General features: G+C 41.4%; 1 protein-coding gene across 9 annotated transcripts in view; it reads right to left on the reverse strand.

The window, feature by feature from the left end:
* Window positions 1–12,616, reverse strand: part of PIKFYVE (phosphoinositide kinase, FYVE-type zinc finger containing) — a 102,184-nt gene that overhangs the window by 50,138 nt on the left and 39,430 nt on the right. For 6 of the 9 annotated variants that reach the window (XM_078379439.1, XM_078379429.1, XM_020780708.3 and 3 more), the window contains 5 exons: window positions 12,439–12,586; window positions 11,799–11,966; window positions 6,939–7,001; window positions 4,179–4,308; window positions 3,163–3,343 (listed from right to left, as the gene is read on the reverse strand). In XM_078379439.1, the coding sequence (XP_078235565.1) occupies window positions 3,163–3,343; window positions 4,179–4,308; window positions 6,939–7,001; window positions 11,799–11,966; window positions 12,439–12,586 (690 nt within the window). The remainder of the gene's footprint in view (window positions 1–3,162; window positions 3,344–4,178; window positions 4,309–6,938; window positions 7,002–11,798; window positions 11,967–12,438; window positions 12,587–12,616) is intronic. The other 3 variants (XM_020780711.3, XM_020780709.3, XM_078379445.1) reach the window with 1 other exon arrangement.

The raw sequence follows: 12,616 nt of genomic DNA on the forward strand, positions 1-12,616 counted from the left end.
CAGCCTTCTCTGCTGGCAAAGCAGTTACCATGTTCTCTAGACTCACAAAGAAGGTAAAGGTAAAGGTTCCCCTTGACAATTTTTGTCCAGTCGCGTTCGACTCTAGGGGGCGGTGCTCATCCCCGTTTCCAAGCCATAGAGCCAGCGTTTGTCCGAAGACAATCTTCCTTGGTCACATAGCCAGTGCGACTTAGACACGGAACGCTATTACCTTCCCACCGAGGTGGTCCCTATTTATCTACTTGCATTTGCATGCTTTTGAACTGCTAGGCTGGCAGGAGATGGGACAAGCAACGGGCGCTCACTCCTTCACTGGGATTCAAATTTACAGCTGAAGACCTACAGATCTCACAACACAGAGGCTTCTGTGGTTTAACCCGCAGCGCCACCACATCCCTCTGGCTTAATAAGAAGCTGACAGCATATACCAAGATCCAGGTCTATAGAGCCTGTGACCTGAGCACACTGCTGTACTGCAGTGAGTCCTAGACCCTTTGTGCACAGCAGGAGAGGAAGCTGAACACCTTCCATATGCATTGCCTCTGATGCATTTTTGGTATCACCTGGCAGGACAAGGTTCCAAATAGAGCAGTCCTAGAACGAGCTGGAATATTTAGCATGGATATATTCCTGAAACAGCGACATCTATTTTGGCTTGGGCATGTTGTGAGAATGGCTGATGGTTGGATTCCAAAAGATCTCCTGTATGGAGAATTAGTGCAGTGAAAGTGCCCCAGACAGAGACCACAGCTGTGATACAAGGATATCTGCAAGAGGGATCTGAAGGCCTTAGGAATGGACCTCAACATACGAGAAACCTTGACATCTGAGCGTTCAGCCTGGAGGCAGGCCTTGCATCATGGCCTCTCCCATTTTGAAGAGCCACTTGTTCAGCACGTCTAGGCAGACCCAAAATCAGCAAAATCAGGGAACTGGACAGGGGACAGACTGTATTTGTCTACAGTGTGGAAGGGATGGTCACTCTCAAATTGGCCTTTTCAGCCACACTAAATGCTGTTCCAAAGCCTCCATTCAGAGCATGTTACCATACTCTCTTGAGAGTGAAGAATGGCTAATCTAATCTTCTCTGCTGCTAGTTCTATGCTGTGGAACTCCCTCCTGTGGGAGGCTAGGCCAGTTCCCTCTTCAGTCCTTTCTCTTGAAGCAGGATTTTTCTTGGTGACTGGCTCCCTAAGGGAGGAGCTTTAAAACGGAGCTGTTCATATATTTTAAAATGCCTTTTAAACTTTTTTTTAAATAGCCTGTTTTAATATAGTACTTTAACTGCTTTTTAATATGTTATTGTATTTCTGACTCTTAATATTGTCTATTTTAATAATGTAAGGAAAATTCCTTCAGGGTTGAAGGAAATCAACCCTGAGTGCTCACTGGAAGGACGGATCCTGAAGCTGAGGCTCCAATACTTTGGCCATCTCATGAAAAGAGAAAATTCCCTGGAAAAGACCTTGATGTTGGGAAAGTGTGAAGGCAAGAGGAGAAGGGGACGACAGAGGACGAGATGGATGAAGTGTCATCGAAGCCACCAACATGAATTTGACCCAACTCCGGGAGGCAGTGAAAGACAGGAGGGCCTGCCGTGCTCTGGTCCAAGGGGTCACGAAGAGTCAGACATAATTTAACGACTAAACAACAATTGTCTGTTTTAATAATGTAAGTCGCACTGAGTTCTCTCGGGGAGAAAGGTGGGGCACAAACAACAAAAAATGAATGAAATGAACGACTCTTTGGGCACCCATTAAATTAAAAAACATCTTTTTGAAAAAATGTAGATGAGTATGAGAGCAATTTTGCCAAGCTTTCTGGGGCTTCCACATACACAGTGATTTTTAAAATTTTTATTTGACAACTACAGTTGTGCCCCGCTTAACGATTGCCCCACATTACGACGAATCCACTTTATGACGATCTTTTTGCGATCGCAAAACAATGTTTTAAATGGGGGTTTTTCGGTTTGCGAAGATCGGTTCCCTGCTTCGGGAACCAATTCTTCACATTACGATGATCAAAACAGCTGATCGTTGGGCTTTCAAAATGGCTGCCGGGTGCTCAAAATTACTACCCACTGTGCTTAGGGATGGATTCCTTGCTATACAGGCACCGAAAATGGCCACCGTATGGAGGATCTTCGCTGGACTGTGAGTTTTTAGCCCAGTGGAACACATTAACCAGGTTTTAATGTGTTTCAATAGGTTTTTTATTTCGATTTACGACATTTTTCACTCTACAGCGATATCGCTGGAACTAATTAACGTCGTTAAGCGAGGCACCACTGTAGATAGTGCAAGAGGGTTTTCTCAAACATCTGCCAATTTTTGTATGGGCAATCCCTGAGCTCTTGAGACTACCCATCTGTACTATCGAAGTACATAACCTTTTTACACAAATGCAAAGGACATACCACACAGATTCTGCACACCAGCCATCCAGGTGCATAGCCCCATTCCATGTTTGTCAGCCAAAGGTAATAACTACCTTGATAAATCCCTACCTTGGTTTGCCTTTACACAGAGAGTGGGACAACAAAAACAACAAAACCTTTTCTCCCCAACAAGAAAGTGTCAAAATTTCTTCATTCATCTCAAACATTTTGCATATTTTCAAAACTGTTCTTTGAACATTTGTATAAAATGTGCATTACTGGGCAGGGGGAGGCAAATCTTTCTTTTTTGCTACCAGGAACTCACTTCATAACACTAGGTTAGCTTTATGATCAATAAGACATTCATTTTTATGTTTGTTTTCTGCACGTGCTTAAACTTTAGAAAAGCTAGACACTAGTTTTGGTCAAAGATATTTTCACAAGTTGTAAAAGCTACAGCAAAATATTATTGCTTGCCATTTTCAGAGTTGGCAATTCCTTGTTTGGCTGTCTCACTCTAGATATAGCTCGTCTTCCTTGAATCTTGGCAATGGCAAACATCTAGCCCAGGCAAGCAATACCAGGAGGTTAATCTTGATCTTGGTGCACTACTGCCTTCTTGGGGGGGGGGGGGCACATGCACAGTGTTTGACTTGGTGGGTCACAAGTTGTAGAGGGCAAAGCTGTGTTTCAGCACATCAAGTGCTCCTCTCTTTGATGGTCAATCTACCGCTCCAAACACTTCTCTCCCATTCCCAATTCTCCACATCATGAGGACTCACTTTTTTGATGTGGACGAACTGACGGATATCCATGTCATCATCTCTGTTCTTCACATCAGGTCGGACAGTCTGAACCACCTGGCAGACCACAGGCACAATGATATCTCTCCAGGAGAGGGACAATGATTCATTGTACAGCAGCTGCTGCAGGAGTGCCATCATGTGGTTGTGATTAGCCGAGCTGCAGAGAGATGTTTTGAAAACACGGCAAAATGTCAGGAAAGAGGAGAGAGCCACATAGATCTTAAAAGTACTGATGACATCTTCTTCCACTTTTATATATATATTTACACACACACAGACACAGACACATATACATACATACACATACATATATATGTCAACCCTCTACTTACGAACGGCCCTATTTACAAACATTTTGACTTATGAACCGCTCTGATAGGGAAATATTCCCTCTACTCGTGAACTTGTACCAAGATCCTTAACTACATAGGTTAATGTAGCCTTAGCTACAGTACATGACATACATCTCAATACAAGACACACAGATCCCTCTGAGCTTTTGTTAGTAAGAATGATTACATGTCATAAATTCTGAAGTAGGGCTACCCTTTCCAAAGTTTTCTAGATACTGTACAGACTACTCAGAAGTATTTTACCATTCCTTTTTTTCTGGGGTCACTCTGGCAATAAGCAACATGCCCAAGGCTACACAAAAGGACACAGCTGGGATTCAAACCAACAACCCCAGCTCCACATCCAGGTACAAATGCTAAATGGAACTGGGAAGGATCCCGATTTATTCCCAATGTCAGATTTATTCCCTCAAAGAAGTCTGAAGAAGTGGGTTTGTCCATGAAAGCTCACATGAAAATAATAGCAGTAAGTCTTTGAGGTGCCATAACAATTTTGTCTTCTTTATCTTTTTTTATTTTATTTTTGTTTTGTTTTTGCTGACCATTTATTCCCAGATGTTGTTACAGAAAGTCCAACTGACAGAGCACAGCACGCTGTCAAAGCATCCAGGCTTCTCAGCACTGTAGGCCTCAACTTACAGCAGCCTCTCCATGGCTTGCTTTTCCCCATTCTCCTCCCTCAGCAGGTCCAGATTGCTGTGGTGCCAGCCCAAGGGTGTGAAAAACAGCTCTTTGGATTTTTCTTCAACCCTCCGATTAAACAGCGATTCTAACGAAGAGAGAATTTGCAACATCATACAGTGTTAATCCATACAGTGTTTTCTTTTAAGATGAAGGACTGTTTGACACCTGATGTTCTCCATTCAGTTATGAGGAACATGGCTCCTGAGGGGCTTCCATGAGCAGAGCTTAGGAAAGTTGTCTGCTTGGACTACAACACCCAGATTCCTCCAGCTAATATAGCCAGTGTCCATTAGTCATGTTAGGAACTGTGGTCCCAAACGTGACTTTTTAAAGCTCCACTTGCACTGGAAATAATCCCTTACAAGCCAAATCGTATTTCTCCCTACTCTCATTTTCAACCAGGTCATGAGTCATGAAGGACAGCATACCGGCTGAAATCCAGTATTAAGTTGGAATTCAGTAGGCCCACTGAATCAGTGGGGATCTGGTGGGTCACCTCTTCCATAGGTTCCATAGATTGAAATGGACCTAGCCTAGTTGTGACTTATTACTGGATTTCAAGCACTATCACAACACAGAGGCTGGGAGCGAAACAAAACTCATCTTCTGGACATTGTTCTACAAGCCCAAGGAAGCTTTGGACTTCGAGTTCAAGTTGAGAGAAAAGAGGGAGAATCAAACTAATAAATACAACAAATTAATAATGTCATTTATGTTTAGTTGTTTTCTGTATCTACAGCTCTAATTTTTCTTCAATTAAAAAAATATACTGATAATTTTTACATTAACGCATGTAAGGGTAGATTTAGAAAAAAAAATCAAACCATTTCCACAGTGACTTGGTTATCACATGTGAGTGTATTCCTCTAACAAGGGACACTCTTATGCACAGAGATCAATAGATAATCTAACTTGACCCAATGTGTTGGGTTCCACCTGGGAAGACAGAGCTTTACATCTGTGCAAAGCCAAGAAAGCTGACCAGGTGGCTCTGCCAAGGCACTTTCTTTGTTGTGGTTCAGGTAAGGTACTGAATTCTGTCACAGGTAGGCAATTGTGGCCATCCTGATGGGATTTTCCATCATCCCAGGCCAGCATACTCAATGGTGAAGGATCACAGGAATTCCAGCCCTGGAACATCTGAAGGGGGCACAAATGACCCCTTCACATTCTGGAAATTAAACTGCACAAGTCTCAGGCTTACACATTTCTCACTTCACAACACAGGAGTGGAGATAAAAACTGTCCAGATTAATTCCAAATAGATCAAGGACACCACTGGGGAAACAGAGACTTAGAGGTACTGTGCTTGTTGTCTGAATAAAACTGCCTGCTTCAGTTAAAAAGGTTTAAGCGTCTTTCAGTATGTTTGTCTTTTAAAGAACAAATACTTGAAAGCTAAAATCCTATTGGAGTTTTATGCCAGTATAATGTAAGCCTTGTAAATTTTGGAGGTAAATTATCTGAAGTAAAGAAATCACTTCAGACTTTATCTCTTGCATACACATTATTGTTTCACTCACTCTGCAACATATGATATCGACAGTGATTTTTAACTGAAGACTATTCAACTCCGAAGGTTCATATCCTTTGTGTTATTCTTGCAAGGAGTAACTAGCAGGATTTTGGCGACAAAACTGATTCTGTAATTCACAATTTTTGTAAAAAAAAAACCTGGGGCCTCTTTTAATAAATTTAAAAAGTCATTTCTCCCATCATTAATGCCTCTCCCATTAATTGCATTTGATGCCTAAAATACTGCAGTTACAATGAATGAGAATACTCTGAGCATGCTCAATATGAATTCAGACAAGCAGCAACACAGCAGGAGACAAGAAGAGGAGTTGCTTACGCATTTTAAGAAGTAACTACCCAGGTGGGGTCTGGGGGTAATCTTTCAGACTGGGTCAGACAGAAGAAGAGGTGAGTGAGCATCACCCTCCCCTCCCCACATTTGATCTAGCACTGCCACCAGGAAAAAAAGTTGGGCTTGGGCATGGAATGTGGCCCAATGAACTTTAAGGGGAATGAAGAATGGCACACAATTAACTTTACACTGTAACATAAAACTGAGATGAAAGGAAGACAACAAGTGCCCTGTCATGCATCACACATGTTGCAGTCTAAGCTGCCAACTAAGAAAACAAACAGTACTAACAACCCTGCCTGTACCCAAATGAACATCAATAATGCTTTTTTCCCCCCAAACTAGCCACACTTCCCCTGAAAGGGCATATATATCCTGTTGGGAGGTCACACCCTGTTGATTCAGAAGCACTGTTTTGAACTGTTGAGATGACATCTTTCTCATAGGCCTACACAATACTTGTTTATTTGCTTGTCTAAAAACTGACAGGACCAGGAAACAGGTACTGTATTAACTTTACTGCATTATGCAAGAAGGAGGAGCGCAAACGGAACCCAGATCATCAGTTCAAGCATCAGGCAGATTTAAACGGACAAGACAGCTTATTCAGCTCAGGATGACAAGCAAACAGAAAATATCCCAGAAGCCATGGAGGTTGCTTTGTTTAAAAGACACAGGAACAGACTCCTAGAGATTTCATTCAGACTTGAATAAGACCAGGTTTGTTCTGATTTAATTTGTTTAGAACCCTGTTACAGAAGGAGGAGAATGAAAATCTTCACCAAAATTACCCAAGCCTGGTTTTCTCATGGGGAGGAGGGAGAGACCCCTTCCCCCAGTAAACTTACCCTTGATAAAAGCGTCACTTATTGAGATCATTTGTTGCCCTCCGCTGTCAGCAATCAAGTACTCTGAAAGAAGAAACACAGATGTGGGAGGGGACAAAAATGTCAGGTTACATTAGCGTGCCTCTATAATTATATTGTTTACACACCCACACCACAAACAAAAAAGGAGACATGATTCATGCCACTCATTTAGTCACTGCTGTAGACACAACTCCAAGAGGCCAAGAGGATCTTCTCATTCTTCTTTGATCTATCAGATGTGTTGGCATGGCTGCCAGCTAATGTTATACATACACGGTTCCCAACCTTGGGTATTCCAGGTGTTCTTGGACTACAACTCCTAGAAGCTTTCATCATCAGCTGGCTATCCAGGGTTTCTGGGAGTTGCAGTCCAACACCTGGGTTATTCAAGACTGGGCACCCTTGTTTTCCACATTTATGGAACCAGCTTGACTAAACCCAGTACTGTATATTTGCTAATTTACACATAACAATGGTTTAACAGCCTTGCAGTGTGGAGACCTATGGGCCAAGCAAGAAATCAGACAGGTCAAGCAAGGTGAACAGTCTTTACTGAAGCAGGGTGGATGCAAAATTTGCAGCACTTAATTCTTTTGAGCCCTTGTACTCACGCTGTTCCCCAATTCCGGTTTACAACCAACCAACATCCCACAAGGACGCCATGCTTTGGGAATATGTTGTGCAGCTGATTGGCCTTGCATTCTCATCACTACATAAATTTGTGTTCTGAAGCTTGAAGCAATCACAATTTGTAACCGAGATATGTGAGAAAGGGTATGGTGTGATGTTCAACTGACTGACTTTCTAATGTAAAGGTTTGACAGCTGACTGCACAACCAAGAGCATCACCCCTGAATTGCAGATCTTACCATTTTTTTTCTCCCTGTCACCTCACTTTCCCTCACAATTTCTGAATGTGTGTGTTTTCTTGTCTGTTTTAAAGCTGGCTGGATAGCTCAGTGAGTTAGGTATCTGGTTGAGGAGTCAGAGACTGACAGTTCAAATTACCGCTGGGCCTTAGAGAGGAGCCAGTCTGGGTGGCCTTGAACAAGCTGCATAGACCCAGGGCACTCCCAGAAGAAAGGGAATTCTGGTAAACCACTTCTAAGTACCTTCTCTCTAGAAAACCCTGAAAAGGGTTGCCATAAGTCAGAACTGACTTGGCAGCACACAATTATCTTATTACTGCCTGTTTAAATTTATCATTGCCCTGACAACTAAGTTGCCTGAAGAAATTACTAGTTTCCTCGGCTTGCTTTTGAACAATGAAAGTGACAGCTCACGAGAATATTTAAATACAATCAGCCTCTACACATTGTCCATGCATGCCTTTTCAAAAGGGTCTGGAAGCGAATCAGATTCTTCCCCTAGCTCTTTACACCTGTCTTTCCAAAGAAAGTAAGGAATTTCTCGTCATTCCATTTTTTCAGCAACTCACACCTCAAACACTAACCAGTCTTCCTAAAACATCACCCAAGCCCCATCCGTAGAACCTGCCATCCGCCTCAGTCCTCTCACCCAGTTTAGCCAGCTTCAGACAGACAGCCACAAACACTGCAATGGGATATTAATTACAATAAAATTAGAAAATCTCTCATAGCTACTGCAAGCTGATCATAATTTCCATGAAATCATTGTATTTTTAACCCCTCACGCAAGAAATCTTCTATAATGGCACTGACACTTCTAAACTGCAAGTGTAAATAGATGTTACTACTTTCTCCCAGTTTTAAAGCATTAACAGCCAGCAGTATCAATTTAACACTATGCTTATATCCAGCTTCAGAATGTGTTCATCTCGTAAGACAACAGGACCCCACAGATTCTGACCAGATAAAGCATGCACCACTTTCATTTCAGTAACATTTATGCTGAATAAAACGCACAAGGAGCCATGTTGATCCATTAGGAAAAATAAAATCCTAATCCAGTAAGGCAGTATTTTATTACGTCAACAAACGTAACAGAACTGTAAAACAATCTTCCATTAAGCCTTTATGTGCAATGCATTAAACAAAATGGGTGTTAGCAGGAAGTTGGGAGAAGTTCTTGCCAAATCCTTACCCTTGCTTTAATTTAGTCATTTTCTCATGATACTACCAGAGATAAGAGTGTCCTTTTCTCTCAGGTTTCCATTGTTACACACATAGGAAACAGGCATATGCTCTAACTAATGGAAAAAATTACATACTTCCCCTGCAAGGAAAAGTATGCAGTCCTATCACATGTTGTAGCAGCGGAATGAATCACTTCCTCATTTACAATAGCAATATTCCGATGCTGGCTCTGCTATTGCTTTTCCATACCATCTATAACATAGCCAGCCAATTATGTATTCCACAGCACAGTATAAGCAGCACAGGCTCCTGAGGAAGCACATGGCTCAGATCCTCTGCTTAAGCCACTACTACTAGCAAGATTAGTTCTGGATATCAAGACATCTGGGTAGCCTTTCCACAAAAAGCCAACTCTAGCCACCTAGAGTGGTCTTACAGGCCAGATGGGTGGGGTATAAATCAAATAAATAAATAAACATGTCTATTCTGTGTGGAAATAAATTAAGCTGCTCCTCAGCTTTAATCCTCTTGAAGTCCTGCATAGTTTGAGTTTGTTGGTTCCGATCCATTGTTTATGTATTCACATATTTTCCCTACTATTTCAACAGATCATTATCTTATCTATCTATCTATCTATCTATCTATCTATCTATCTATCTATCTATCTATCTATCTATCTATCTATCTATCTATCTATCTATCTATCTATCTATCTATCTATCTGTCTGTCTGTCTGTCTGTCTGTCTGTCTGTCTGTCTGTCTGTCTGTCTGTCTGTCTGTCTATCTATCTGTCTGTCTGTCTGTCTGTCTGTCTGTCTGTCTGTCTATCTATTTATTTATTTATTCCATAGGCTGCCTTTCTCTTGATAAGGGGGCTCAAGGCAGCTCACAATATTAAAAAGAACAGAATTAAAAACATAAGTTAAACATTAAAAAACAATTAAACTATGCACTGATTTAAATACACTTGAAGAACTAAAAGCAAGTAAAAACTATCTTTAGAAAGGCATTCCGGGATTCAATCATTATTGTTAAAAGCCTGCCACAAGAGATGAGTCTTCAGCTGTCGCTAGATGGATAGAAGGGAGGGCCCCCCCCATCTGATATCCTGGGGGAGAGCATTCCATCATTTGGGAGCTGGTATAAAGCAGGCCCTTTTTCGTGTCCCCATCAGCCATGCCTGTGCTTTTCTTATTATCTTACATGAATCTAGTGCTAAATATGAAAATAAACACACTTTTAAGGAAGACTGCTATTCCGCTTAAAATGTCTAAAACTGAATTACGGTAAGTGGATGGTGGCAAGGAACATCACAGGCTAGCTTGGGACTTTTTGTTAAAAAATGAAGAAGATTCACAATTAGTTCCCAGCTGGCATATAAAACGTGAGCCAGAAAGGCGGCACCCTTTTCATGTTCCAGAATACATCCAGGAGATGCACAAGACTCTGAGGGCTCAGATCAAATGCCAAGCAGAAATTATTCTTGAACCCGTTATTTTCTTGAGTAATTTGGTCACATTTGTACAGCTTTCAAGGTCAATTAAGCCTGAACTGAAATTGCCAAGATTTATTGTGAAACGCATGCAATACTGACCGTTTACAACTTTTCCTCCTAATAATCACCAGAAATTCAGATGTATTCAATAAACATTATTGGCACACATGCAATATTAAGAGGGAAATAAAACAATCTGTTAAGTCATAAGGCAAAAGAAGAATTTTTACTATGGTTAGTTTGTTACATTAGTCTCAGCAAATAGCAATTCATACAGAATTTTCTAACCCAAGCTGTTGTGTTACCATGCTGTGATAGTTCAGCCATCTATTCAAACTTAAAAGTAATACTTGTTAGTTTCTCTCTTAATGACTACATCTAAGAGCAAAAGGAGGCACAGGCAATTTACCTTCTACGTATTGCCATTTAGAAATTTAAAAATCCCCTAATTTCCACTGTGTTTTTTTCAGGTGGTGACTTCAAAAGAAACAAGGAAAATGAAAAGTTCATAATTTTGTACAAGATCATATAACCAGAATTTAAATTCTTGTGGTGGGAGGGGAAGAAGGGAGAAAAAACAGATTTTTACTTATTTTATTTTTTTTCCAAATAAATGAACCGTATTTAACGGTAATAATAATAAATTAATAAAATAATAAAACCCAAATGATTCTAAAGTGGCCGAAATGATGCTAAGCAACAGCCCGAAAAATAGCCATTTACAGACCTGCATGTCCATGATACAGTCTGGTGGTGAAACTATGACTCTCAAACCCACCAAGACTCTCCACCTCATAGTAGTCCAACTTATCAGCATGACGCCAGTTTGGGGAAGACTTCTTTAGAGGGTGGTGATCAAAGCTCAACTCCTGAAATTGCCTTGACCATGGACGGAGAAAGGCAGAATAGAAAATCACACTGATTTGGCAGAGTCCATACTGTTATTCTACCTACATCAGAACTACTGGGCTTCTGCCTGTCTGAAACTTCTGTAGAGCCATCCCTAAAGGACATTAATGAAAGCTTAGGTGCAGATGTTCTTCAATACACCTAAACCCAGGTGGAAAAAAAGGATGCCTGATGGAAGAGGCGAGCTCAGAGCTTATAACATCTTATATTGATCAGTTATTTACAATAATTCACATTCCTTAACTGTGAGAGAAAGACATGAGAATAAACAGGGATCAGGGGGGGTGGGGGTGGAGGCACAAACTAGTGTTCAGACAGATGGCTCCCCAAGCCCTGCTTTCTATCCTTTGCAACTCCAAGGGGTTCCTACCTCATACCTTTTTGGTCGGCAGGGTGAGGGGGCACATGTGGATACTTGGAGTGCTTCTTGATATGGAAGTTCACGTTGTCCAGCTCCACGTTCAGGCTGATGGAAGCAGCTGAGTCGCTGTCCATGGCAGACTGGAAGCTGCTGACTGAGGTACGCTTGCTAGGGCTGGCAGAATCTTTTAGATTTGATTGAGGAGGGGGGAGAGATACAGGGAGGAGAGGATGGATTCAAATAACAGATATTCATGAGGGTATCAAAGAGAGGAGAGAAATTATCTCAGTTAAACAATGCCCAGAGTGCAGTGTTGAAGAGACAGAGAGAGACAGAAAAGGGAAGAAAAGAGAGACAGACAGACAGTGTTTTCCTCCACTGGTAAATTGTGGCTATGTTAGGATTCTGGTGGTATTTTGAGGCCATTTGCTTTAAGCAGGGTGGCTTTTTAAAAAAATCACAAAAACACAGCTCTAGAGCAAACACTTCATGCAAGCTTGAAAAACTATTCTAGCAAACCATGCAGAAAATGCTGCATCTGTTTAAAAGGATTAGATAAAGCTTTTATCTACACAACACAACAGGAGGCAGAGCAAAGTAAAACATCTACATGTTAGTAAGGCAAGCCTTCTTAAAACAGGGACACAGAAACTCACTGGTCAAGTTGTCATCTCCTTCTTCCGCAATTTGTTCTGTGTCACTGTCATCGAATTTGATGTCTTTGAACCATGATGGCTCAGAGTGGCCCTCCACAGAGTTGACAGAATCACTGTCTGGAGAAGGAGTTTCAGAAAATTCTGTGCTCTGAAAGATCAGGTGGAAAAGGGAACATGG

Source organism: Pogona vitticeps, chromosome 1 (assembly GCF_051106095.1).
Source record: "Pogona vitticeps strain Pit_001003342236 chromosome 1, PviZW2.1, whole genome shotgun sequence".
Classification (NCBI taxonomy): Eukaryota; Metazoa; Chordata; class Lepidosauria; order Squamata; family Agamidae; genus Pogona; species Pogona vitticeps.